The sequence below is a fragment of the Dendroctonus ponderosae genome, unplaced genomic scaffold, assembly GCF_020466585.1.
Source record: "Dendroctonus ponderosae isolate FM_Combo_2020 unplaced genomic scaffold, Dpon_F_20191213v2 Dpon_F_20191213_1, whole genome shotgun sequence".
Taxonomy (NCBI): Eukaryota; Metazoa; Arthropoda; class Insecta; order Coleoptera; family Curculionidae; genus Dendroctonus; species Dendroctonus ponderosae.
This window is the reverse complement of record NW_026017110.1, coordinates 24,853,481-24,880,263: the sequence shown is the minus strand read 5'-3', so window position 1 is coordinate 24,880,263 and position 26,783 is coordinate 24,853,481. Positions and strand designations below refer to the sequence as shown.

Genomic DNA, 26,783 nt, shown 5'->3' with positions numbered 1-26,783 from the left:
TGAAATCTAAAATTGATAAGGCAATCAATCTCTGGGTTCAATATTTTCGAAATTAAAAATAGCTCTTCGGTTTGCAACAACAGGTGGGACAAAGATGTCGTGTAAAATTAAGCCTCTTATTAAATCGTGATCCACATCTCCCTGGTCATTTCGGTGCAGAAAGGCAGCTTCAATGTTTCCTTCCATCTTAGCCACTTTTTGTTTAATAACAATACAAACTTAAACCAGCTTTGAAACTTTCCAAACAAAACGGGATAAGAAAACAATAAAGTGAGGTTTATTTTATTAAGAGTGCAATAAACGCGTTATCAAAAACTAAAAAACCCACTTAATGTTATTTGCCTGAACACCTTATTTTTTTAACACTGCGCATGATCACAATAACGTTTAGCGTTTAAGGCCAACGTAATTTTAAGGGGGAAAAAACTCTCTATTTATGCACAAAAATGAGATTGTCCGGTGTAATTTGGTGCTAAATCGTGATTTAGGTATCAATAATTCATAACTCCACATAATAATTGTGTTTTTCGCAAAAGTTAGAGCATCTTTTCTAACGCCCATTGATTGAGGTTATCTAGCGGGTCGATAGTCAGATGGCGGATTATTTGTCTCTTTCTGGAATTTATCCAAATGCTGCATTGCCACGTATTTTTGCGTTGTTTTTCTTTCGGTTAGCGTTGAGTTTGTATTGTTAAAGTTGTTTTTTAATAAACCCAAAAAAATTACAAAAAGTAAAAATTAATAACCTGAAAAGCTAAATAATCTAAGCCGACTCAAATTGAATGAATCTACTTGTTAGGTATCAAAGGAAACAATTTTCATTCAGCAAACTTAAAACTTTTTGCTCAGTTTGGCAACTTAACAAAGCAACAACTGGAAATTTAGCCCGAAAATAGTGATTTTCGTCCAAGTTTGTGAGTTTTTTGGCTAAACTTATTCTCCATCGAGGAATTGTATTCGCTGAAACTGCTTAATTTAGAGTGTTCTTTAAAGTAAAACAAGAAAAAGGACTAAAAAAAAAGTCTCAAAATTGTACTTTTTAAAATGAGCTTTTTTGATGAACCTGCAACGTTTGCAACCGCAACTGTTTGCTGTATGTTGGTGCTAATTAGTGGTTTGATTTATGAAAAAATCAGTTAAAACTTGGGTAGATTAATGCAAATTTTGTTAGATAGGACCCTCTATCGCGCATTTTGCAATTCAAAGCCAAACTAAAAAACTTGTGTTTTAATGGAAGAGGATTAATCTTGGATAGACATAAATAGAGAACCGGCTTAAATAGATATTTAAGTGACTTCAATTATTTACCAGATGAGTTCTAAAGCTCCCAAACAAATTAAATAAAACGGAATGTCGGAAAAAACACGCTTTTGCTTTTACTCAAAATCCCGTTATTAAATCAACTTCTGCATTGAGAAGGCTCATAAAACGCATCGTTAATGATAATATTCTTCGATTTCAGATACATGTTCCCGATTTACAAAAGAGCTTACAAAAAAAAGCTTACTGAAGACGATTTATTTTCGCCATTACCATCGCACAACTCCTGCTTTTTGGGAGCCGAACTGGAAGATATCTGGATAAAAGAGCAGGGCAAACATAACAAGGCTGCACTACATCGAGCTCTACTTAAAATGTTCGGTGGACGTTTTTTCATTATAGGGCTTTCACAATTATTTAGTGAAATTTTGCTTTTGTAAGTTCAATGCCTATACTACCAAATTACATTCAAAATTTATCCCAGTCTTAACTACAGTGATTTTATTGCAGAACGGTCGTACCATTTTCAATAGGCAAACTTGTACGATATTTCGAAACGAACCAAAAAACCATTTCGGAAAATGAAGCTTATTACTATTGCGGAGCTTTAGTGTTGGGAATAACGATTGATGCTGTTTTGGCCCATCCTCGACTTATGAGCCATCAACATCTGGCAATGAAAATGCGAGTCGCTTGTGGATCTCTCATCTACAGGTACTTTGAGCATTGGTTTGAGCATGTGGGTTCGACTAGACAGAAATTGATTGCAGAAAAACGATGAAATTGAGCCGCAACGCTCTAAACAAAGCGACGGTTGGGCAAATGGTAAATTTGCTATCCAACGACCTGAGCAGGCTCGATCAAGGTTTCATTTTAGCCCACTTCGCCTGGATTGGTCCAGTACAAGTCACAATCGGAACTTGGTTGCTCTATAGAGAAATCGGATATGCTGCTTTATTTGGAGTTGCATTTTTAATATCTTTCGTTCCTTTACAAGGTAACTTTCGACGTTCTTGTTCTTCTGAACAATTCACTCTGCAATTGATTGTGTTGTTGCCCCTTGCAGAAGGTACAAAAGTCGACAAACATCAACATTTTAATTGCGATAATGAGGAATCCATAAATGTAAAAATAGCCAAAAATTCCGATTAAGCGCGTGATATTTCGCTCAAATAACATTGATGTCTGGAGACTTTGATAACCCCTTAACTTACCCGATACTGCAATGCATCGGGTCTTATAATTGATTTCAGCTGAATAACTGAATTTAAAAAAACTAGCTTTTTCAAAAATCTCAACTATTTTCAGTTGATTAATCACGCATTTCTTCTAGCTTTTCTGGCCAAAAGAACATCAGTCTTACGATTACGCACCGCATTGCGAACTGACGAAAGAGTGAGACTGATGAATGAAGTGATATCAGGAATACAAGTAATCAAAATGTACTGTTGGGAAAAGCCTTTTTCAAAGCTTGTCAGCCTAGTGAGGAAGTAAGCTTCATATAAAAATCTCATAAAAACGTCTAATTAATGTTCTTGAATGGAATTTTAGGAAGGAAATGGAAGCGATTAGAGGCCACGCCATCATCATGGGCCTAATTTATTCCTTCGAAGTTTTCGTAGCGAGAACCGCAATTTTCCTAAGCATTTTAGGATATGTGCTCTTAGGCAACTATGTTACCGCTGAAAAAGTGTTCTCCATCACTGCCATTTACAATGTACTTCGGCCAGTTATAACAATCCTCTTCTCTATAAGCATATCGAGCATAGCCGAAGTGAATGTATCCATTTGCAGAGTTCAGAAGTTTCTGAGCTACGAGGAGGTGAGCGGTGAGAAAGAACCGAAAGGTACTGAAAATGGGCTAGATAAACACGAATCCATAAACAGCAAACCCAGAAAGGAATATTTCACTAAACCGAAGCTGGTTCTGCGAAACGTTTGCGCAAAATGGGAGGAAGGAAATGTGGAAAACACCTTGGAAAATATCTACCTAAATGTATCTTCCAATAAATTACTAGCAGTTACGGGTCCAGTTGGGGCAGGGAAAAGCAGCCTTATCAACGTCATTCTTAAGGAACTGCCCATTCACTCAGGAACCATGGAAATTCAAGGCACCCTATCATATGCGTCGCAAGAACCTTGGCTGTTTTCCGGTAAAGTTTTTAAAAAACTAGTTCAATGAATAAAAATATCTTTCTACTGTTTTCAGGAAGCGTAATGCACAACATCCTCTTTGGCGAAGAATATGACGAAACGCGGTACAACAAAGTGGTGGAAGTTTGCGCCCTAAAGTCCGACTTTGCCCTGTTTCCCTATGGCGATAAAACGCTTGTAGGTGAAAAGGGAAAGCTGTTAAGCGGTGGCCAGAAAGCCCGAATAAATCTGGCTCGATGCATTTATAAGAAAGCCGATATTTATTTGTTGGATGATCCTCTATCGGCAGTCGATGCCAATGTTGGGAAGCATTTGTATGAAAGTTGTATCCAGGATTTTCTTAAGGATAAAATGCGAATATTGGTAACGCATCAGTTGCAGTATTTGCAAAGTGCCGACATTATAGTGATTATGAATGATGGTCAAATTCAAGTTGAGGGAAATTATAAGGAGTTGCAGAGCAGTGGAGTGAATTTCAGGTTGATATTTTTTTATTACTTTTTAAAGAGTTAATAGTTCTTTCATTCTGATTATTTACTGATGGGGTGTTCAACATTTTTGCCAAATTTTATTTTAAATTCATATTGCCACCCTTACTGTCTTATCAAGCTCGACTGGCGACTATTTGGTGACTTCAACAGTTTTTGTTAGTTGCGGCTTTTACAACACCGTCCGATAATTGAACGGAAATTTTTTAATTTTTTTCAAATAATTTCCTTTTTGTGATACCGACTACTTTCTAGATTAAACAAGCTTTTTAATAAATTAACTGCTTTTGAGAATTTATTCTCTCAAACATAAAACTTCAGTACTTTATTCTTCTTCAGCAAACTATATGAAATTCACTCAGCAGCAAAGTAATGAAAGCCTTTTGTAACACTAAGTTTTTGTAAGTAGCAATTCATAAAACTTGTAAAAATACGTTTTCCACACTAAACTGGTTGAACTGCTATATTTTTCCTGAGGAGAATGACGTAAGAGAGAATGCGTAATTAACACTCAGCAACAAATATACTTCATAAATAATCAGGGATTTTTGGGAATGTTACCCAAATATTTTTCGTAACTTTATGTTTTATTTTTAAAAGATTCGAATAAGTGAGATTCAGATTCTTACTTCTTAAAATTCACACAACTTCAGATCACTGAAGTTTCTGTATTTTTTACTCTGAAATCTGTAGCAAAATTTATTTAGATTTACAAAAAAGTATTAGAGATAAAAGGAAAATTTTGCTACCCAGAAAAGCTAAGAATAGGATTATTAATTACCTAATTATTGTACTCAATTGCTTTCATATGTTTTGAATAGTACAATTTGCTTAAAATATTTAAATCGAATTTAAAATTGTTTTTTTGTGTTTGTTTAAAATTGGTCTCGATTTCAAATGTTTTTATAGGAACTTAAATTTACATTTTAAAAGATATTTCATAAATAATGTTTTTCTGCCTTCTGCGTTCAGTGTTTAAATAATTTTTTGGATTTTCAATTCCACAATTTTTCTTTGTATCTAATGCGTTATTGTTGAAATTTTGCTTTATTTAGCAATTGTTCAACTTTGCAAATTAAAATATACTTTTTCGCACAAGCACCCCTTATTTGGATTTTGGAATATAAAGCCTCAAAACTAATGTGTATTTTGATGCTTTGGATTATTTAAACTGAAAATCTCCTGATTAAATAAAAATTGAAGTTTTCTTTTCATTTTTAAGTGACGAATTAATGTATTTTGAGCGTTCAAATATCTTATATATCTATATTTTAGTAAATTATTTGATGCGCAAAACACAGAAGAAGAAGGCGAAAAGCGCAAAACAACATCGAGGCAAAATTCCGAGGTGAAAAACAATTTAAGCTGTGAGGATGATGATATCGAGGAACCGTTACTGGAAAAAGAAACTCAGGACAGTGGCACCATATCCGCATCGGTTTACTTACAATATTTCAAATCAGGCGGAAATATTTGCAAAATACTCCTGTTATTATTCCTAGTTCTAATTTGCCAAGGCGCTGCAACTGGAGCAGAATATTTTGTCACCTACTGGTAAAAAAATCACATACATCACAACGCACTCACTAAATCCTGGATAATTTTCAGGGTAAACCTTGAACAAGATCTAGCGGACAAAGTTGCTGCAAATCTCACACTAAGCAACGAAACTACAATAGACAGAACACAGATTTTATATATTTATTCAGGCCTCACCGGTTTAACCATCGTGATATCGGTGGTCAAAGCCATATTCTTCATGTTCTTCTTCACAGTCGCTTCAAAAAAATTGCACGACTTTATTTTCTCGAAAATAGTTCAGGCCAAAATGCGCTTCTACAACAGCAATCCATCCGGGCGGATTTTGAATCGATTCTCCAAAGATATTGGACATATTGATGAATACATACCGTCAGTTTTACTAGACGTGATCGAGGTAATTAATTAAAAAATATTATTCAAAAACAAAGTTTTTTCCTGCCTGGAGTTTTCTTGGATATTTAAAAAAAAAATAGAAAAGAAAAAACAAAGTGTTAATATTATTTCTGCAGGTTTATCCATGCGGACTTGGATTGAATGCTAATTTGAAGAAAACGTGTATTTTTGCAGATTGCCTTACTACTAAGCGGCACCATCGTCTTAACTTCAATAGTGGAACCATTCCTGCTCATTGCTGCTTTAGGACTGTTGGTTTTGTTCTATTCTTTTCGCTGTGTATACCTGGAAACAAGTCGAAGCGTTAAACGTGTTGAAGCAATCAGTGAGTAACTTTGGAAAAATGTTGGTTCAATCCAGTTCAGACTTACCGCTTACTAACTTTTCAAGTTTTTCGAAAAAAGCGGAAATTTTGATCTGCAGCTTGTTAATAGTTCAGTTGGAACTTTCAAACTATCAGCTCTGAATATCAGTATGCGTGAACGCTTACGGCAAGCGTTCGAGCAAACTACTTCTGAAGATGCAAGCCACTCGTGCTTGCGAAACGTCAGGAAGAAATTCTACCGAACGACGGCCTAAAAACCCGAAAAACCCATTAATAAATTTTAATTTGAATGTCCTACTGTTTTTGCCAATATGATGTTTTAAGTGCGCAAGATAATTGGATAGAGTGTTGAATTATTGGAGAAATTTCATAAACCACATTTCTTCATAAATAATTAAATAGTTTCATTTTATTCACTTGTGGGGTTTGATGTAAATTTAAATTGTTGCTTTAATGCGACTTTGAGTTATTCAATTGCAAATTATTTCGCTTTTTAGCAAAAAGTCCATTGTTTTCCCACATGACCGCATCGGTGCAAGGATTGAGCACAATTCGAGCTTTTGCAGCCCAAAAGCTGCTGATCAATGAGTTCGACGAATTGCAAAATCGCCATAGCGCTGCTTGGTTCCTATTCATTGCATCTAGCCGATGTTTTGCCCTTTGGCTCGACCTAATTTGCATTTTCTTTATCGCAGCAGCGACATTCAGCCTCATCGCTGTAAATAAAAGTGAGTCAAGAGCCAAATTTTGTTTTTCCTCTGTAGATTTAGCTCTTGTTTTTTCTTTGAATATCTAACATTTAAAAAATGTTTAGTAATCCATGGTGGAGACATCGGCTTAGTCATCACTCAATACATAGGCCTGATGGGTTCCTTGCAATGGGGAATGCGGCAATGGAGCGAGCTGGAAAACCAAATGACTTCAGTCGAACGGGTTCTGGAGTATACGAAAGTGGAGAGCGAACCCGAACGAGAACTCACAAACCCCGTTCCAGTCGAATGGCCAAAGAAAGGGCAAGTAAAGTTCGAAAATGTCCAGTTGCGGTACAGTGAATCCGAACCGTATGTGCTGAAAAACCTGAATTTCTCCGTGGAACCCAAGGAAAAAATTGGAATAGTTGGCCGCACAGGAGCAGGGAAGTCTTCAACAATATCCGCGCTATTTCAGTTGTATGATATTGAAGGCAGTATCATCATAGACGGGTTGGATAGTACCCAGCTTCCTTTGGATGTGGTTAGATCGAAAATTTCCATTATTCCCCAAGAACCTGTGCTATTTTCAGGTAAACTATAACTAATAGAAAAGCAGCACTAATCACTACATCATCGATCAATTCAATGGACATTTTCAGGTACCATGCGCAAAAATCTGGATCCCTTCGAAAAATACAGCGACGAAGTCCTGTGGGAAGCTTTAGAACAAGTGGAGCTAAAGAGCGAGATTGCTGAAATGCCTGCCGGCTTAAACAGCAACGTTTCGGAAGGAGGCTCCAACTTCAGTGTCGGCCAAAGGCAATTAATCTGCCTGGCCAGGGCTCTAATACGAAACAACAAAATTCTGGTGCTGGATGAAGCCACCGCTAATGTGGATCCTCATACTGATTCTCTCATCCAAAATACCATTAGAATTCAGTTTGCTGATTGCACAGTTTTTACAATTGCTCATAGGTAAGTGCCAATTATGTAATTCCTGAGCTCCTGTAGATTGAAAGCAAAAAAAGTTAATCTTTTGATTCAGCCGTTATGCAAAAATATCTTCCTAACGTTTTGCAAACTCGAGCGGCTTGCGTCTTCAAAGTCTCACGCGAAAACTTAATATGGAATGTCCCGAATTGCTTATTCTAAAGCTGCCAAGTCATATTAGCGTGTCGACAATTTTAACAATTTTTTCTAAGATAAAATTTGAGAATAAACCCCTCATAACTTCCTTGAGACTAGTGACTATTTTTTTTATTATAAAGGAAAGAATGACTAGTGATCTTGTAGTCTTGACTTCAATTTATTGAAAAATGTTGATTATGGCTCAAAAACGGCACAATAGACTCAATTTCCATTACACAAGCAACTTTTTATGTCCTAAATACAGGGTGTCCCGTAAACACATGATCAAAAGGATACTGCGATATTCTTTGCATCAAAAGAAGAACATCTGACCTAACTTTTATTAACAAGAAATGTCTGGCTCCTCTGCTATTGATGGTCAAATTTATTAAAAAAAATATCTTTTTTTTAATATCGGGAGAATGGTACGATGTATTTTGGTGAAACTTGCTGTGAATTTATTCCTATGTAAGACTCATATTTTGATGAAACAATCGAGTTCAGCCGTCTTGGACAAGTGGTGAATTCTTGAGTGTCGTGGCCGAAAAACTACCAGAACTTTTTATTTGGTGGAGGAAATCAACTCTTCAATCAACTCGGCAAAAACTATGAATGCTACAAAATTTTACAAAGAGCACAAAATTGTGAATAAATGATGAGTGCATCAACAAAAAAAATGAGTTGATTCCATCCACCAAATAAAAATTTCTCGCAGTTTTTGTATCACGACACTCAAGAATTCACCATTTGTCCAAAACGACTGAAATTGATTGTTTCATCAAACATCTTACATAAGAACAAATTCATAGCGAGTTTCTCTAAAATACATCGTACGATTCTCGCGATATTTCAAAATACATACATTTTTGAAGAACTTTGACCATCAATAGCAGAGGACCCAGACATTTTTTGTTAATAAAAGTTAGGTCAGCTCGTCTTATTTTGATCCAAAGAATATCGCAGTATCCCTTTGATCATGTGCTTACGGGACACCCTGTATAAATTGAATTTTTTAGGCTGCACACGGTGATGAATGCAGATAAGGTGCTGGTTATGAGCAGTGGAAGAATCGAAGAATTCGATCATCCTCATACTCTTCTCCAAAATGAAGATGGTGTACTGAGACGTTTGGTGAACGATACTGGAATGAGCACGTCGGAAAAGTTGGAAAATATGGCCAAGGAAAATTACTTAAAGAAACTTGAATAGTTCCATCCAACCACAAAGAAACCGTCAATATAGCTGTGATTAATTTTTCCATACCAGTATTGTAGCCGAATAATCATAAATATTTTGTACTTGAACGTGTAGATCACATACATCCGTTTAAATATAGTGTTTTTATTCAATAATTGCATTTAATTTTCAAAACAGTCGTTCAAAAAGTCTTAGTTGGGGTCCAATTGGGATTTAGAAAAATTTGTTTACTATGCCATAAAAAACAACTTTATGTATATTAGAAAAAACCTTGAACCCTAAAAGATGATATTAAGGAAAAACGGCAATAAAACCACTAGTCATGTAAAAAGTACTAAACAAACAATCGTTTATTGTAATTCTACAAGCAAGTAACTAAACCAACCTCTTAGCCACTGGCGGTCTAAAATATCCCGAGTTCAAATATATGAAATTAATTCAAACTAATTCGATCACATCCCATTTCCTCACTTAGAGTAATTATTAGTAAATAAATGCGCTTCAAGCCCCCTCTAAACTTGTTCAGCAGGTTACTACAACAGAGGCTTCTGGAATTCTGGAATCAGATTTCTAGAAATTTCCAGGCAGTTCCAGAGACGCTCATGAGTAACGTATGGCAACACTTTTGCCACCTGAATGGAACCCTGGAAAACAAGGAAATTCGTCATCAGTCGCTCTCAACTGTGTTTTTGGCGAATTACCAAAAATCGATTCTTTCTGCCCGGTTCCTCTTTGAAGTAAACTAAAGAATCCCGTGGAACTGCAAAGCTGTGGGAGTTGAATTTTCTGGACGGGATCGACTCGAAAGAGCTGGGAACGCAGTCCAAATCCAGACGAATTAAGTCCTCTTGAAAGTCCATGGATAGTGAAAGCCACAGCCAAGCTACAATCGTTTTTGATACATTTTAAAATTCGCTTTCATTCAATTAACAAATGGTTTATTGAGACAGTTTCGGAACTTACCAGCCAAGGGCGATTTCCTGTAGTGTTTGGGCAATTCCCAATCAATTTGGATTAATTTGTTCGATTTCCGCAGTCGATATTTCACGGTTAAAATCCCCGTTCTGGAATTTGAAGTCAACTGAAACCACGGCGTTAGTCGGCCCGGGGAATGGAGGGATAACAAAGTGCCCAAATTGTTTCGAACCTGCCTAAAAATGCACACTTAATTAATCGAGGTCGATCTCAAATCGCATGAATCAGTGAGGAAAGATTTTATCATTTTAAATATTGATTAATGAATGATCCTAAGCGCAGAAAAGTTGCTGTTTGAAAAACGAAATCAAAGTAATTAATCGAGAAAAACCTTTAAATTCTTAAACCATTCAAAAAGTGATCGAACGAAATCTTTATTTGAAATTAACTCAATTGATTTTTCAAATATTAAATAACTGCGAAGGCAAATGTAGATACTAACGTTCGAATCCATTTGTGTGAATGAATAAGGAAAAACTGCATTTAATTTTATGATTTACTAGAATGGTTTTATACGGTTTTCTGTCGTATTAGTCTGATCCAAAAAAGATTCCACTTACACAGCAAAAGAAAAAATGTTGACGGTTTATTGGAAATTTTTCTCGGAATTATAAGTAAGATTAGACCTCAATGATTCTTTCTCATTCGCTCGTGTGTTTGGATTCGTTGCCGTTTTTCTGATTTTGATCTGATGAACACATTTTTCAGTTAATTTATTGCAATAAAGAGTCAAAATATCCAAACTAAAAACATTCAAAACATGTTTTGCAAAGTAACAAATTGATCTAAAAAATACGTCAACTTTCCATTTGAAGTTCCTAAAAATGTTGATTCATGTTTGGTTTATGGTTCAACTTCAAGCAATTCTTTTTTATACATTTACAGTACTTTGTTCTTAATTACCGATATAAAAAGACGACGGTAAATCCTCTGCTATTATTCATAGCTTCGCTGACAATATTGGACTTAGCCAAAGGAACATGTCCATATGGGGAAAAGCGAAATTTGTATGCGGGAAATTTCTTGATTGGACCTTCCACAAAGGAAACGCCTTGGTCTTTATGGGACACATTAAGTAGTTTCAGTATATCGACTTCCACTGAAATTAATTTAAAAAATCATATTAGCGATCATTTTGTATAGAATTATTAAAATATAAAGTATACATAATATAAAATATGTTGTTGTTGATTAAGGACCGTGATGATAATCAGTAATTAATTTTTCAATAGTGGGATTTTCGGTCAACGGATGGTGGCAAAATAAAACACTACTTTTCTATGGGCCAACGTTTCGACTTTATTCAAGTCATCCTCAGGGCTCTAAAACGGAAAACAGAGGGGTTTTTAGCCTAGAGCCTGGTGGAGTTTCAACACTTAGTGTGTGATATTGTTATACAATACAAACTTAAAAATTAAAAAAAAAACAAAACTCGACTTTATAACAGATTAAAAATTAGAACACGACCATCAGACTATGCAGTTGAAATACTATAAAAATACATTAAAATTCACATTGGTTTAAATAAGTCAATCATGGTCAGTCCCGTCTCAAGAGAGTTTAAAATTACATAAAATAAAACGATCAGGTGGTCAAAACTATAAAACACACTCAAAACAATAATCTCATGTCAATAAGATTTAAATTAAAAAAGAATAAAAAGCAGTGAACAAAGAACGAAAATAAGTTGGTAAAAAATTTCAAGTCTAAAAAAGCGCAAAACAGCGATTGGTGATACAAAGAGCAAAAGTAAGTTTCGGAAGAGACGCAGTCATGAAGATACGTTCATTATGTAATCACTCACCTATGAAGTCAGTGCCATATATTGCCAATAGGTGAGTAATTACATAATGAACGTATCTTCATGATTGCGTCTTTTCCGAAACTTACTTTTGCTCTTTGTATCACCAATCGCTGTTTTGCGCTTTTCAAGACTTGAAATTATTAGTTTCGTCCTTTGTTCACTGCTTTTCATTATTTTTTAATTTAAATCTTATTGACATGAGATTATTGTTTTGAGTGTGTTTTATAGTTTTGACTCCCTGATCGTTTTATTTTATGTAATTTTAAACTCTCTTGAGACGGGACTGACCATGATTGACTTATTTAAACCAATGTGCATTTTAATGTAATTTTTTAGTATTTTAACTGGATAGTCTGATGGTCGTGTTTTAATGTCGTGTTTTAATGTCGTGTAAATAGTTGTAAGTTGAGTTTTAAGTTTTTTTTTTCTTTGTATTGTATAACAATATCACACACTAAGTGTTGAAACTCCACCAGGCTCTAGGCTGAAAACCCCTCTGTTTTCCATTTTAGAGCCCTGAGGATGACTTAAGTAACGTCGAAACCTTGGCCCATGAAAAAGTAGTGTTTTATTTTGCCAACATACGTTGACCGAAAATCCGACTATTGAAAAGTTAATTACTGATAATATAAGATAACTTGCAGTAAACTAAGCAAAAGTTGTTTGTTGAAAAGTATCGTTTTTAATCTTTAAAATGAGTGCAAACACTTAAAAGGGGAATAAATAACGACGCAATCGAATCGGGTAACAAGAAAGAAGATATATTTAATCAATTTACCATTTGTTAATGTTTATTTTTTAAATTAGTTATCAATGAAGCCAACCAGCGCTTTGAATAAATACAATCACATTAATTTTTTCATCTGGAAGAAAATTGTTGCTGCCGTTAAAATCGGGAAAAGGAAATTTGCGCACTTAGACTAGAATAGGAATAACTAACAATGCAGCATTTAACTTTGTCACAATGTTTATGCACTCGAAAGCAACTACGAACATAAATAAGCAAACAACACAATGTGAAATATTTTAGAAGAAACTAAATATAAATTAACTGTTAAAACTTACGAGGCATTTCACTAGCTGGTAATTTGGGATTCGGATGGCTTTTGGCATCTGAATGGGCGATTTCGTTTTCCAATGTGTTGATTGCATGAGTTCCGACAAAACAACAGCAAACCAATACTAACAACATTATTCCGAAATACTTCATTGTTCTTATTCGTTACTGGAACAATAAGAAAAGTTACTTTGATAGAATTGGACTAGGGGCCTTAATTTCGAAAATCCGGGCAATTTGTACATTCAAAATGCTTTCGTCCAGAAAGTGTTCAACTGAAACTGTTCGTTGATTCTGGATGAAAACTGAAAGTTCTAGTTCTAGAAAGTTCTTCCTCAATTTTTTCTGAAAACCCAGTGAAGACGTTTTTTCCCGTTGAAAACTCAGTGAAGACGCAACTTTAGAAAAACTTTTGAATGGTTTTTTCGATTGATGGCTTATTTAACGTTTAGACCTTAATGCTGATAGACTCTGTAAATAACTCGACATCGGAAAATGAATTGGCTTAACTAATTATTTTTTTTTCAGTGACTTTCAGTTATTTTCCATCAGTGATATTTATGGGTAAAAGGGTGAGCAAGAAAACGTAAATTTTTGTTTTGTTTGTTTATAGTCAAAAATTATACATTTATTTGCTTTTATTTAAAATTAAATTTGGAAATTCACGCAAAATAAATCTCGAATATTCCCGTTCACCTTTCTATTTTCGGGAGATTTTTTAAGTGTTGTAACATAAAGGAAAAGAGCGATGTTTTAGTAGCCGGTTGTATTTGGTGCTTAAAAAGTTGTTAGATTTTATTGCCTTTGAAAAAAACAGATTTTGCGTTTATTTAATATTAGATTTTGCCCGTGAATGTAAAAATTGGCCTTAAGTGATTATTGCTGGGGAACAAATATCGAAGTTATTTTTCCTTACCGTCAAACATTTTATACATTGTATAAAAGTACAGTATATTTTTTCAAATCGGGCGTATCATCAATAAATCCATTAAAACGTCTATAGAAAAAATATCTAAAATAATCCTCTTAACGACCTGCCAAGCCCCCGTAACTATTTTGTGTCTACAATAGCGCCAATAAAGCCAACATATTTTAATAAAATTAATTTTTCTATGTTTTAAGTGCAAAAGCTGATTTTATCTTACAAAAGACCGACCGCTTGTACTGCAAGACAATATTGATTAAAAGACCTACTTACGAAAACTCACCAGGCAAATGAAGCAATATATAAGGAAAAATAGCGAAATAATTGCTTTTACAGGAAAAACAAAACACGATCAGTTTAACCTGTAACAAACAGCAATATTTGAGTATTTTGCGCACCCTCAATCCCTATCGATTTTCCTTTGGGGAAATTTAGTCCGGAAAAAACAGGAAAAACAATTGCCTACATACCCAACTGGATGAAAAGCTATTCAAGAGCACTGCATTAATTGATAATTAAATTAATCGGGCGAAAATTATTTAACAAAGAAAATCGGTGATTTTACAAAGCAAAGTTGCGTTTCTCACGTGATTTCCTTACGATCAACTGCATCAAACACTTTGATCTGAAAAGATTCGTTTGATTTTCTTGCGCAAAATATTAAACCATGAAGGCGGCATGGCGTTTCATTAACTGTAGAAAGCAATTGGATGGTGCAACCACGAAATTCAATTTTCGTTCGGTTATTAGGTGGTATTTTATATTATATTTTAAATTATATAAAACTTTCCAATTCTCCCATTTTGCTAAAATTGATATTTTTACAACCGCGCGAAATACATATAATACATATTTTGAGTTCTATTCGCAAATATTATTTTCTTATTATTAAGATAGATTTAAAAATTTGATTTAAATTGAACTTTGTAGAATTTAAGTTTTTTGTTTCTGATTTAATTTAATCTTAATCGTATTTTTTTTTATGGTAACACTTGAATAAGTCAGTTTTTTATTTTACATTTAAGAACTTTGTTTAAGTTTTTCTTAATATGAAACTGTTCATTTTGTAAAACATCGTTTCAAAAAAAGCGTTAGAAAAGTTATAGTTATAACAAAGTACCCCATTTCATCAGTGAGTTATAATATCAGTAAACAATACCAAGCTTTAACAATAATAAAACAATAAACGACTTCAATAATTTTATATTTATTTTATTTTCTTTCGAAGAAAAAAGTTTCTTCGTATAGTGCTATATTTTGATTATGTGAGATCTTTGCTTTCACTTGAGACTCACTATTCCAAGTAAAATTGTTTAATATTTTTGCAGTTATTTCGGTTCACAGTGCTTGAAGCGCATCAAACAAGCGGAAAAGATTATTCTTCTGAAGTAAAATTAGTGAAGACCGCCAAAAAATGAGAGCGCTTTTCGGTTTTCCAATTTTTCTGTGTGGCAGTTACATCTTGGAACAATCCATTAACTAAACTTTAAAAATAAATATTTTTACTTTCGGGTAGATATTATTAATGAAAATTTAGTTCTATCAAGTGTTCATAGCATGAAAGACAAATTGGCATGACTGAGAATAAGCAGTTTTAAGCTTACAGCTGATCATAATGTTCATTGCATTAGGTCACAACTATTGTTAAAAATTAGTCATTAAATTGTTCATTTTTGTAACATTAGTGTAATATATAGGTAATTGAAGGGCTCAGATAAGCTCAAACGCCTGCACCTACAAACGTTAGTGTATAACTGATTGCCTACCAGAAATGGATAAACTAAATAAAGCCGCTCCGTAGCCGCAGTCGTTTGTCATTTGACATTGTTTGGTCAGATTTAACCTATATTTCGATCACCTTTGCATCGTCTTTATCTATGCTTTGCATCTTTAATTGGACCGGAAAAAAAAATACTCAAACAAAATAAGTGCGGGTTTTTATTCTTGTTATTGTAGAAGTCTGCAATATGTTTTTTGTATTTATGTCTGGTATGTGATTAATGGCAAAACGTTTATTTTGCTTACAATTGTACTTTTTTATAACATCGGACTATAAATTTACTTGTTATTAATTGTTTTTATTGAGTTTCTGTTAGTTCCATTCCTCCATTTCCAAATTTCCTCACCTGAATCGTCAACGATGGGAGAAGCTTATAAAGTAGGCGTTGTTCACTATTCAACTGTTGTTTTGTTTCTGGAGGGGCAACTGCATTCTATACATAAGAATTGCTGTGGTTACAAAGAACAATACAAACAAGCCTAGTGTCAGTTCTTAAAAATAATAAATTTGCTCACTAGACACTGTGTGTACAATGGTTATGTTAGAAGTTTTTAAAGAAACGATCAGCGTTAAATATAAGGCGTTCTTATTATCTAAAGCCACTTTTATAACGCTAGTGTGTGATATAATCACCATTTCTTTGCCGTTTGTCTTAAGCTATTACTCCGGGGGTAAGTGCGAATTTATCTCAGTATTTTATTCCTGTTTGAAATTCTTACCCATTCATTAGAGCTCAATAAAAACGTTCTTATGAATATTCCCCAAATTGCTTCTTAACAGGTAGGAATTTGCCTTATAGACGAATTTTTAAGAAAAAAAATTTTTTTTGTTACTAAATATTGCCATAAGGTTCTCGATAAAATAAACCGTTTCTCATAAAAAGTCGGTTTCTATTGTAATACACAGTAAGATATTTAATAGCTGGTCATCAAGATCAAAAAGAGACAAAAATGCTTGTAAATAAAACAAATAATTATTTTTTATTATACGATAATGATCTTCCAGGTTTATGGCAAAAACACAACAGTCTCCATCTACAGCCCAACGTACGCTTCAATGGAGACTTTCTCTTACTAGCGATGTCGGCCCAAAACCAGAAACCAATTGTTTGCAGTTCATTTCCTTATTATAAAAAATATCTCGGCACTTTAGACGCCTGTTCCACCGTAAAGGTTTGTTCGGATGGCGATTTTTGAATGTTTTATTTCACTTCACAATTATTAGATCCGGGAGATTGATGCGAATCTGGACAATCAGGTGGATGCACTGCAGTTTCAAACCACCATTGATCTTCCGGAAAAAATGCCCATTGATGCCATTAACATCGTTCTTCTGTTAAACTATACTTTACAGGCAAGTCCATTTGACGCCCGAGTGAAACTGTAGTTAAACCACCAATTTCGCTGTAGGAACCATGTTACTTTCAAATGGAAAGTGCGGTGATTTATCAAGAGACGAATTTAAGGAACGTCTTCCAGTTATCTTTGTATGCTGATCTGGGATTGCAACAATCAGAGTCAATAAAATGCTCAAAAAATGGATCAGCCAATATGAATCTTCCTACTGGCAATGCCCATAATTCTGAAGATTATATGTTCGATAATTTTGTTGGAAATTACGCATCCAAGAAAAGTAAGTTGCTCTTCCATTGAAATATCAATAAGATACCTATATTAATCTGGCCTTCAACGAAACACCTCAGCTAGAATTGCTTTCATTTGATTCTTTATTTTAGTAAAAACTACCCTCACAAATCCGATAACAACGTATGGTTCAGTCAAAGCCACATCTTTTGGACTTAATCTAAATCTCAAATATCCCAAACACAAAATATATTACACGCCAAACCTATGGCAGGTATGCAAATTTGCATGGATCCAATATATAGCTATTTACATCATAACAGCGTGGCTAGTATCTAAAATAGAAAGTTACATATTTATGAACAATTTGGTTCTTTTTTACAAGGATAGAAAATAAATAAGTAATTCCTAGAAAAACAGTTTCATTTATTTAAAGCTGCAGGTCAAAGTCGGAAGATTGGATGCTAGAACGCATCTTATTCCGGTTGTCTTCGATTACAATAACAGTTTTAAACATATCGTCCACTTCCACGAATAGGAATCGGTACTCATAGTTTCCTGAGTCGGTCTGGAATTATTTAAACAACCTATTATGATAAGTTACATCGTGTCAAAGATGGTTTTTGAAAATTTTGCCATATTTATAGTTGTTCAAAAGGCCAAAGCTAAGAAAGTGACAAAACTACTTTTATAACCAGCTTAAACGCTGAGGCAAATTACTCAATTACAGGATAACACACTCAAAAACAATATCAGCTCACCTCTACCATATCTAAGTGGGCAGTACCAGAGTGTGCAGTGCCTTTTAAGTGAAATTTCATTCTAATATGTTTATGACCCTCTTTGTCCAGGTAAAAGCCATGACTTACATGTTGTCTCCTACCTGAAAAGTGAATATAAAATAATCATTTCGATTAGGTGGATAATCAGGACAAACCTCGTCTTGTTTCTTCCCCAAAGGCACTTATTGGATACCCCAATTTGTCTGAGACCTGTGGGAACTCAATACACCTCGTGGCTGCCTTCGAATAAATATTATTAGGACTTTTACCGGAAAATAACTCATTAAAAACAGTGTAAACTAATCCTCCAGTTATTCCAAGACCAACTAATATTATAGCAAAATATGAAGTTGTCTTGGTAGTTTCCTTAACCTTTTCGGACAAAGGTTTCACATTTGTGTCTACTTGAAACTTTTGTGAACTTCCTGAAGGAGTTAGAGTATTTTTACTGTATCTTCTAGCCGAATAGAGAGAGACAAGCGAGAAAACGTTATTAAATCGGTTTCTATAAAGGCGAAGTGCTGTAGTGGGGCCCCATAGAAGAATCATCTGAAATTCAATACAAGTTAATTCAAGTGAATAATTGCCAGGGGACAGTATACTAACCGCGGCTGAGTTGAGAGTAAGATATTGTTGTGATATTGTTTTACATTTGCAATCGAAAAATGTTTTTAAATTAAGGTTAGGGGACTTTCAATTCCTCTTTTCACCTTCGGATGTGACACCTTCAACTCGAGATAGAAGATGTTTTACGGACGGTTTTCCTTGTCAAGCTGGGTGTAATACTTAGTTAATCTATGGTGTAGTAGATTAGTAGTTAGAGTTATCTGTTAATCTCTGGTGAAACAAGCAAGTGATTAAGTTTGCTAATTTTTTTATGACGATCATTTTTGTGTTGAAATATTGAATCTGTAAATCATTTTTTTTTCCATAGAGTCGTTGGGCATCTTTCAGCCCCATCCAGGGAAATAAGCGAACAAGTAATAATCTAAAAACATTATAATAAACCTTTTGCGTTTGTACATAACTCATAAAGAGCTTTCGTTATTAATAATCTAGATACTTTTTCATTCAAAGATCGTTTGATAAAAATTAAATGAACGGTGTTTTTAAGGTGTTTTTTTTTATATAATTCATAGAGTAAATGAAATCGTTGAAAAACATAATACTAAATTTACTTATAAACATGTGAAAACAAATATTATTGTAACCCTTTTATATAAAACTGTTCCTTAAACTCAGATATTTTAGAAAGTTTCGTACTGTAGGATGATGATGACGTCAACTGGGGCGGAGACAGGTATTGAAAATCTGAAAGGTAACAGTTTTTTAGTTAATGTAAGTATTTTCATAACACCTGAAACACCTCAAGAATATTTTTATTGCACTTATAGTGAACAATTTTTAAATAGTTTATTCGCACGTGAAACTAGAGGTTTCTGTCTAGTATCAAAACGTGCCAGCATTTTTCAAACATTTCAATAATCGTATTTCATTTATGTAAAAACGATTACACATTTTATACCTTACCTAATGGTAAACCATGTATAATATGAGCATGGTTGCAGTTGGAGGTGACGAGTTCTGCATGCTTACTGTAGCAGGAATAGTGCATAACGCATTGGCAGGACAGGCACGGTGTAACGTATTCCAGAATTCGCTCACAAAATGTACATCTTACCTTTGAACCTTCACCTAAATCAACGAAAAAATTGAGAATGAATCAATTTGATACAAATCCCGTCCAAATGTACACTCACTTAAAGATGTATAATTTTATGGGATTTCAAAACTTTCTTGAATAAGCCACCACCAATGCAAGTTTAGCGTACTTACTTTTAATATACATGCGCCTTAATAGTCGGACTAAATGCATACAGACGTTCAAACATTTTTTATCTCTAGCAAAGAAACATTCATAATGGAACTGTTTTACACAAAGTTGGCAATTAATAAACGACTTTGAAGCCATCTTCTTGCAATAAGTGCATGATAGATTACCACCAGAAGAGTCGGCTGGAAAAAAATATAAATAATAACAACGTATTTAAACAGATGAGCTGCGCCATAAAAAAACTACTTACGTGGGGCAAGTGTAGCAATTTCCCGCTTGCATATTGTTAAGACACCCTCAATATTAAAGTGAATACATTCTTTACTTTTGGTCTGATGTGCCAATAGACACTGCGGATGAAAATCTTTGGAACATTTCAAGCAATATATGGTGGGCGTATGTAACTTGCATTCGTAACAATAATCATGATCTACAAATATAAAAGAAAGTATTAAAATATGAGTTTACACTGTAGTTGTAGTAAAATTATCTCACCTTTATTTTCTAGATGGTTTCTCCTATGTCGTCTGAAGGTATCTTTGTTGATTGCGATAAATGAGCAGAACTCACAAACCAGTATTTTGGCCTTGCTCGCATTATGCACATCATCATGGAATGTCATCGCCCGTTTTGTATTGGAAAGATAATCGCACTTAGTACATGCATAAGGAAGATACGGCAAGACAGCCTTCGGTTTATTTCTTCTGAAAATGTATATTAATTAATATAAACATTTTTGTACTTTTCAAATAAATGAGGGTCAAGCTGAAGAAAGAATGAAAACGTTTACTTGAGATGACTTGAACAAGTAAAACAATTAGTAGAAAGGTAATGTAAAGGCAAGGCAATACAACTGAAATGCTACTCAGCCATTAAAACCAAACCATTTCATTTCCGAAATATTTTTTCTTCTATTCTAAAGGTATTTGCTTAGTTTAGCTTACGTTTTTGGCTTAACATAATCATACATGTCGTCATTTTGATCCGCATCTTGTAAAACACTTGAACGCATCGATTTCGCTCTGCCCTTTTTCGCATGTGACTTACGAGTTTTTTTCGTGACATCTAAACGTAGCGGATCGCAATTTGAATCCAACTGAGGCATATCCTCAATATCACAATTACTATAAGTTGGATCAGGGACCACCTGGTTCACATGTTCATTTGCCTAAAATATACACCACATAGTAGTAACAAACCAAAAAAAATTAAATATAAACCAACATTTTGCTTCTCCACAGCTCCATTACTGAAGACTTCGGTGTCGTTCAATTGAGTCTCATCAAAAGACTCAATAGTTCTTCGTTTCTCTTCAACTGACGTATACGCATTTAAAATAGTCAAATTAGGCATGTTCGAGCAAGGTCCTTGGAACTCAAGCTCTGGTGGCTGCTCTTCAATTCCAGTAACATCGATCAGTTCCTCAGATTCAGTCTTAACGAAGCCGACCAAACTTGGACACACACCTGTAAGAGCATTCAACACGTAGTACACCACAAAGACAACTTGATATACAACCTACCATCCCCATTGCCATTGGGTTGCTCAGTTTCGGTGAATATACCTGGTGTTTCTTCAACAAAATCATCATCCGAATCACTCAACACTTCTGCCTTAATTTGGATTTCCTGTTCAGGTACTCTATTTTTATCCATTAGAACATAACTATCAAAGTTTAGCCTCTCAAATGTGTAGTCATTTGAATGGTAGCCATTTGTTGGACGTTCGATAATGCTTTGATTTTGAAGAATTGGAGGAAGAGCATCCATATTGTTCAATGAAGGCATTTTCGTCTGAGCTGGTTTAGCTTTGATTACTACCTGTTTTCTTAAAACTAATAAATCTTCATCGAGTATATCCTCTTCCTTAAAGTTGATGCTTCTTGAGGACCTCAGATTATATCTCTTATGCATATCTGAATTTTCAGCTGGTTGTAATATTGGAATATTCGGCACTGTTTTACTCAACAGTGCCGATCTTAAAATGACAGGATTCGATTCTCGTCTATTTGTTGTGCGGTTAGCAATGGAATCGGACACACGAATTCTGTTCTTGTTCTTTTTTTGGTTAATCTTCTTAACAGATACTGTTCTATTCTCTTTGATCACAATTTTGTTTAGCAACGATCTCTTGGAGGAGTCAGTTTTCAACGAATCCATACTATCGTGTGAATTCGGTTGTAGCACAGGCATATCACTTATCTGATCGGTATTGGTACCAACAATTTCCTCATTAACGAATATCTCATTGTCAACAGAATGGTTATTGCAATAGTCATGATCTAGAAGCGACGAACCAGTTACATTCAATTGTTCGTCCAGCATAAGCTCATCAGTTTCAATTGCAGATGCATCTATAATAATTTATTTGAACCCTTCATAAGAAATACTTTGAACTTAGATGTAAGATTAGCGCAGAGGGCAGGGAAACAAAGCAAAAATATTACTGCCTTCAAAATATGTTTATATATTTTGAAATGTAAGTATATATGTATTCCTTATTTCGTACTTAATTTATGAAATAATTGGTTGGCCAATTTTTCTCGTCAGCTCAGGAAAATCTTTTATGCGGATCGCGGGTACTTTAGTGAACCTAATGTATAAATACCTGGCTCATCTAATTTGTCCCACATGTATAAAATATCGTCCAAATCCATCTGACTCAAGTACATGTTTTGGGAGATTCGTTGATAATATCGTAACTTACTGATTGCTACGCCCAAATGTTTATGAAAACTATAGGAAATTTGGAGTCTCTGCCAACATTGGTAGCAAATAATTGGCGTTTTTGTCTGATCTATTAACAACTGCAATGTACAACTTAATTACTCGCTCTCAGTTGAATTTTCTTAATTACTCACCAAGTTAATATTCATTTCGCTAAACATAGACTTTAAGTAGTCTGGAGGAACTATATTAGTGGCACTGTCAAATAGTCTGATTGCAACGTGCTTCGTTGTGTCCAAGCACACTCTGCATATGGCCATATCGTCTCCTACATCAGAAGCCAAAATTTCTTTCAAATTTATTTCTGAATTACTGGCAGATTCGTCTAGCTGACTCGCTTTGAGTCTGGTCAATACACTATTGCTTTTTGCAACGAGTCTATGCAGTTTTGAGATAGTGTTGAAATTATCTATACAAGAACAGCAGATTACATGTCCTTTGTACAGGTCCAGCTGAAAAAATACAAATAATAAAGTACACAGATATTAAAGAAAATAGCTATTAATCTCGAGTGAATTCATTTTGGGAGACAATAATCTAACATTTCTTCTCATACCCCATTGACTAATTATGAAGGCTTTTAGTATGAAATAGATTTAGACGTTGTTTGATCACTTAAAATGTATTATTAACACAAATAGTAATGACTATTTTCGGAATTTCGCTATGTGATAAATACGGGAAACATACGAAATTTTAGCTACATAATTTCGTTGCTAGACCATCTCTATGCTTGATATTTACGTATTTATTTTTGAGGTTTTTGGTTTTTCAGGGAAATTTGATGCCAGTTGAGGAATGATATAAGAATAACTTAAGGTCTAAAGTAGCACAAACAACTAATTGACTCTCACTTTAATTCCTATAAGTACACATTATAATAGTCTCCAATTTCTTATGCAATATTTGCTACTAATTTTAGCTTGCGCTTGCTAATTTCATCCATTCCCAATTTGTGTAATTATGAGGACTAGAAATATGCTTCCACAAGCATTCAGACTCAGCCCTAATTAGCATTGGCAAGCCGGCTTTATGATATTAATACGTCCAGATCTAACTGGGCATTTAACATAAATAACCAGCCTAATAAACATTGTAAAAATGGGGCGCAGGTAACTGCGTTTTAGTGTTAATTTGGCAGTTTCTTTGAACAGTACCACAACAGTGACTGTTGCTGAATAACCAATAAGCTGTTACTTACTGGACGCTGTAAATAGTTGTTGGCTAAAAAAGGGTCAATGTTTTTCCAGTCCAAATCTTGTAAATCATTGTTGTCGGTTTCTTGAACACAAATTCTGCAAATTGCTGTTTTGGGAGCCATGTTAGAGCCCAATGCAGAACTGTACCCAACCCCCTAACACAACTCCACTTGTTATTAGTTACTTTACACCAGGAGCTAAAAATGCGGCTACATAAGTTGGAAGTATCTTAAATAACTTGGTTGATTTTGTAAATTAAAATAAACACATTACCAATTCCAAAACCAAAAACAATGTACTAACCTAACAAAATCTTCTTCTTTCGGTGCAAACCACTGGAAACATCTGCAAGCGTTCCCATTGGTGGATTTTGACAACGCGTTGTTCGATCTAAACGGCAATAGATCGTTTCTTAAATATATGCGTCGAAGTGAGATAGTTATTGCCGGCTCAAGTTAAGGTGGATTGAACAAAACCATCCAGCAAATAGTAGGAAACTTTATCTAGTCATCACCACCATCTACGAGAATAGTACCGCTTCTACAGGTCACAAATGTCAACATATTGTGCATCCATCACCGAGTAATCGTCATCGTAATGATATTTTAATTATTTATATAGAACGCCGTGTTTTGAAGCCGCCTCTAAGTTCGCAGTCAGTGTATAATCAACAAGTCACATAATGGATACCGAAAAAGTCGTGGAGCCCCCAAGTTTTTTAAGCACAATAGCTACAGAGGTCTTCCAGAGCCCCTTAAACATTGTTCTGCTCAGTCTGATCGCTTTTCTCGTCTACCGGATCATCAAAAGCCGCCAGGATGAACAGCGAACCGAGCCCGAAGAGAAACCGATTCCCAAAATGAAGAAAAAAGACTTCACTGTCGCTGAACTGAAGAACTACGATGGGACCCAAGAAGATGGTCGAGTCCTAATGGCAGTTAATGGCAGAGTTTATGATGTTACAAAGGGCAAGCGATTCTATGGACCTGGTAAGTTTCCTATAAACGCTCATAATCGCTACAGTGTCTAATCGTTATCTAGCAAACTTCAATCTAAGTGCGATGTTTCTCAAAACTACATTGCATCAACACATGTATACGTTTAAAATGAGATTAGCTTCTAAATATGTGCACTATTTATTTCAGGGGGGCCCTATGCAGCTTTTGCTGGACGTGATGCATCCAGAGGTTTGGCCACTTTCAATGTGACCGCAGGAGGAGACCAGTATGATGACCTGAGCGATCTGAGTACTTTGGAAATGGATTCAGTGAGGGAATGGGAAACCCAATTCAATGGTAAGAAATATCTGCACTGCTTTAAACAACATTCCATAAGTTAAATAAGTAGCATCAGTCATGCTTCAAAGCATCCTTAGTTGTTTTCTCGGCGATCAAGCAAATAGCTTGCAAGCCCTCACACTGTTTAGATAAACTCCTGGCTTTCACAGTTATCTGAAAAGTCTTTAATCGCTTTATTGTGGAAATCTGTTTAGTAAGTTCAGTTCAACAGATTCTATTAGATTTTTGCAACTACAGAAATTCAAGCGTTCATTTGGGAATTGTGCTAATTTCAAGTTAAATAGTCATGCATCATTGCCATCAAGTGGCTCAGTTACTAGGCAAATTTAAGACCGTGTATTTTTGCATTTAAAGCTTGGCTTCGTATGAAGTATAAAGTCCAGTGATTTTCATGTTAAACCAAAATTTAATCGTTGTTCACATTGTTTTATATGCCTAATACGTTATTTAAATTTGTACGTTGTGATCTAAACGCGAATAGACCGAATTCCTTGAAGGAAATACATTACTTTCAGCCTTTCTAAATCGTTGTGTGCATAATTTAACAATTACTGGACGATTTAGAATCACTCTCAATGATGGGTTTACCCATAAGCAATATCAAATGCACATAAATCCAAGCCATGTGAACAGCAATAGATTCGTGAACTTTCGACCTTTGTTATTGGGTTTTAGTGCGTTAAATTACAAAGTTTATCAGTTTTCAATGGCGCTTGATATATGTATTTATGCTTGATTGTAGCTCAGTCGCAGCTTCTGCCGGTTTTACACTGTGATCAAAACGGGTTTAAAAATAGTAGAACCCTTTTTGAGACACATCGTAACGCTTTTTTACCAACATTTGTTTCACAATTTTTCGTTCCAGTGGCGTAGATTTATGGTCTGAATAGGATTATTTTGCTTCTACTCATGCTTTTTTATAAAAAGGCTGACGTTTGAGCTTTTGACTAGGAGCACCTTTTTTGAGTAGAATACAATAGTCTTTGAAACGTGCTTCCAAATAGCCATTTTTGCTAGTGGTGTCGAAGTTGGGGGCAAAATATATCGTTTAATATTCATCTGTGCTAAACAAAATGTGACTTCACGCTTGTGAACTGGCAAAATTATTGGTAAAAGTGTACCAACGTTCAGTTGTGTATTTCGAGTAGTTTCAGACATACAGGATGATGCAATTTGTGAAATAAAAAAAACTGATAGAATGAAACCAGTGATAAGACTCACAAGATAACGAAGAAACGCTTGTATAAACTATGAAACTATGAAGATTTATTTTCCAGATACAGGGTGTGGAAAATACAATTTTTATTTAGTTTTTTCGTTCAAATGTCTCGAAATTTGGAACACAGTTTCCGCCATGTGGTTTACATCGTTTAATAGAAGAAATTATTGTTTAAAGTAAATTTTTTAGGAGCCACGCCCACTTACTTTCTCGAACTTTTTTGAAGTGGATCACAGAAGTAAAGAGATATTTTTAATTCCTCATTTAATTTAGAATTTTGTATTTTACATTTATTTCGTCCTGCACTGTTTTCGATTTATACGCGAAAAAAACAATTATACGCCATATTATTTTGCAAGTATTTAAACGCTTGTCGCTTAACAAATAAAATAACCGGCGCTGTTGCTCAATGTAACATTAAT

The 26,783-nt window shown here is 34.7% G+C and overlaps 6 protein-coding genes across 13 annotated transcripts in view; 3 read left to right on the top strand and 3 right to left on the bottom strand.

The window, feature by feature from the left end:
• Positions 1–9,331, top strand: part of LOC109535068 (probable multidrug resistance-associated protein lethal(2)03659) — a 13,748-nt gene extending 4,417 nt beyond the window's left edge. The window contains exons 2-14 of the mRNA XM_048668775.1: positions 1,463–1,696; positions 1,771–1,974; positions 2,031–2,257; positions 2,594–2,750; positions 2,812–3,413; positions 3,470–3,893; positions 5,178–5,456; positions 5,511–5,838; positions 6,012–6,162; positions 6,660–6,890; positions 6,977–7,444; positions 7,514–7,829; positions 8,999–9,331. Coding sequence (XP_048524732.1) covers positions 1,463–1,696; positions 1,771–1,974; positions 2,031–2,257; positions 2,594–2,750; positions 2,812–3,413; positions 3,470–3,893; positions 5,178–5,456; positions 5,511–5,838; positions 6,012–6,162; positions 6,660–6,890; positions 6,977–7,444; positions 7,514–7,829; positions 8,999–9,191 — 3,814 coding nt within the window. The 3' untranslated portion in view covers positions 9,192–9,331. The remainder of the gene's footprint in view (positions 1–1,462; positions 1,697–1,770; positions 1,975–2,030; positions 2,258–2,593; positions 2,751–2,811; positions 3,414–3,469; positions 3,894–5,177; positions 5,457–5,510; positions 5,839–6,011; positions 6,163–6,659; positions 6,891–6,976; positions 7,445–7,513; positions 7,830–8,998) is intronic.
• Positions 9,332–9,504: 173 nt separating this feature from the next.
• Positions 9,505–16,146, bottom strand: LOC109537537 (kielin/chordin-like protein). Of its 4 annotated transcripts, none has more exons than XM_048668859.1 (6): positions 16,067–16,146; positions 13,024–13,183; positions 11,058–11,253; positions 10,143–10,330; positions 9,881–10,062; positions 9,505–9,823 (listed from the first exon to the last, which is right to left on the bottom strand). In XM_048668859.1, exons 2-6 carry the CDS (start codon positions 13,166–13,168, stop codon positions 9,713–9,715), a joined length of 822 nt encoding a protein of 273 aa, XP_048524816.1. In that variant the 5' UTR covers positions 13,169–13,183; positions 16,067–16,146; the 3' UTR covers positions 9,505–9,712. The 4 variants fall into 4 exon arrangements, with proteins under 4 accessions (XP_048524816.1, XP_048524831.1, XP_048524824.1 ...); XM_048668874.1 differs by lacking the exon at positions 16,067–16,146 and adding an exon at positions 14,411–14,530; XM_048668867.1 differs by lacking the exon at positions 16,067–16,146 and adding an exon at positions 14,224–14,343.
• LOC109535064 (transmembrane protein 231) lies at positions 15,787–17,720 on the top strand. 2 transcript variants are annotated; one of them, XM_019900882.2, is made up of 5 exons: positions 15,787–15,929; positions 16,726–16,892; positions 16,945–17,073; positions 17,130–17,352; positions 17,456–17,720. In XM_019900882.2, the coding sequence occupies exons 1-5, from the start codon at positions 15,908–15,910 to the stop codon at positions 17,698–17,700; spliced, it is 786 nt and encodes a 261-aa protein (XP_019756441.2). In that variant the 5' UTR covers positions 15,787–15,907; the 3' UTR covers positions 17,701–17,720. The 2 variants fall into 2 exon arrangements, with proteins under 2 accessions (XP_019756441.2, XP_019756440.2); XM_019900881.2 differs by lacking the exon at positions 15,787–15,929 and adding an exon at positions 16,253–16,391.
• On the bottom strand, positions 17,424–18,887 carry LOC125505314 (mitochondrial import inner membrane translocase subunit Tim21). Its single transcript, XM_048668884.1, has 4 exons — positions 18,692–18,887; positions 18,241–18,634; positions 18,065–18,186; positions 17,424–17,871 (listed from the first exon to the last, which is right to left on the bottom strand). Exons 2-4 carry the CDS (start codon positions 18,632–18,634, stop codon positions 17,734–17,736), a joined length of 654 nt encoding a protein of 217 aa, XP_048524841.1. The 5' UTR covers positions 18,692–18,887; the 3' UTR covers positions 17,424–17,733.
• Positions 18,888–19,069: 182 nt separating this feature from the next.
• Positions 19,070–24,230, bottom strand: LOC109535060. 4 transcript variants are annotated; one of them, XM_048668798.1, is made up of 12 exons: positions 24,148–24,230; positions 23,847–24,041; positions 22,780–23,097; positions 22,527–22,725; positions 21,442–22,272; positions 21,144–21,385; positions 20,864–21,087; positions 20,415–20,623; positions 20,170–20,349; positions 19,922–20,101; positions 19,616–19,780; positions 19,070–19,396 (listed from the first exon to the last, which is right to left on the bottom strand). In XM_048668798.1, exons 2-12 carry the CDS (start codon positions 23,964–23,966, stop codon positions 19,287–19,289), a joined length of 2,778 nt encoding a protein of 925 aa, XP_048524755.1. In that variant the 5' UTR covers positions 23,967–24,041; positions 24,148–24,230; the 3' UTR covers positions 19,070–19,286. The 4 variants fall into 4 exon arrangements, with proteins under 4 accessions (XP_048524755.1, XP_048524751.1, XP_019756436.2 ...); XM_048668794.1 differs by having other exon boundaries at positions 24,118–24,161; XM_019900877.2 differs by lacking the exon at positions 24,148–24,230 and having other exon boundaries at positions 23,847–24,140.
• Positions 24,231–24,359: 129 nt separating this feature from the next.
• The window catches only part of LOC109535066 (membrane-associated progesterone receptor component 1), a 5,117-nt gene continuing 2,693 nt past the window's right edge, over positions 24,360–26,783 (top strand). The window contains exons 1-2 of the mRNA XM_019900885.2: positions 24,360–24,833; positions 24,990–25,139. Coding sequence (XP_019756444.2) covers positions 24,527–24,833; positions 24,990–25,139 — 457 coding nt within the window. The 5' untranslated portion in view covers positions 24,360–24,526. The remainder of the gene's footprint in view (positions 24,834–24,989; positions 25,140–26,783) is intronic.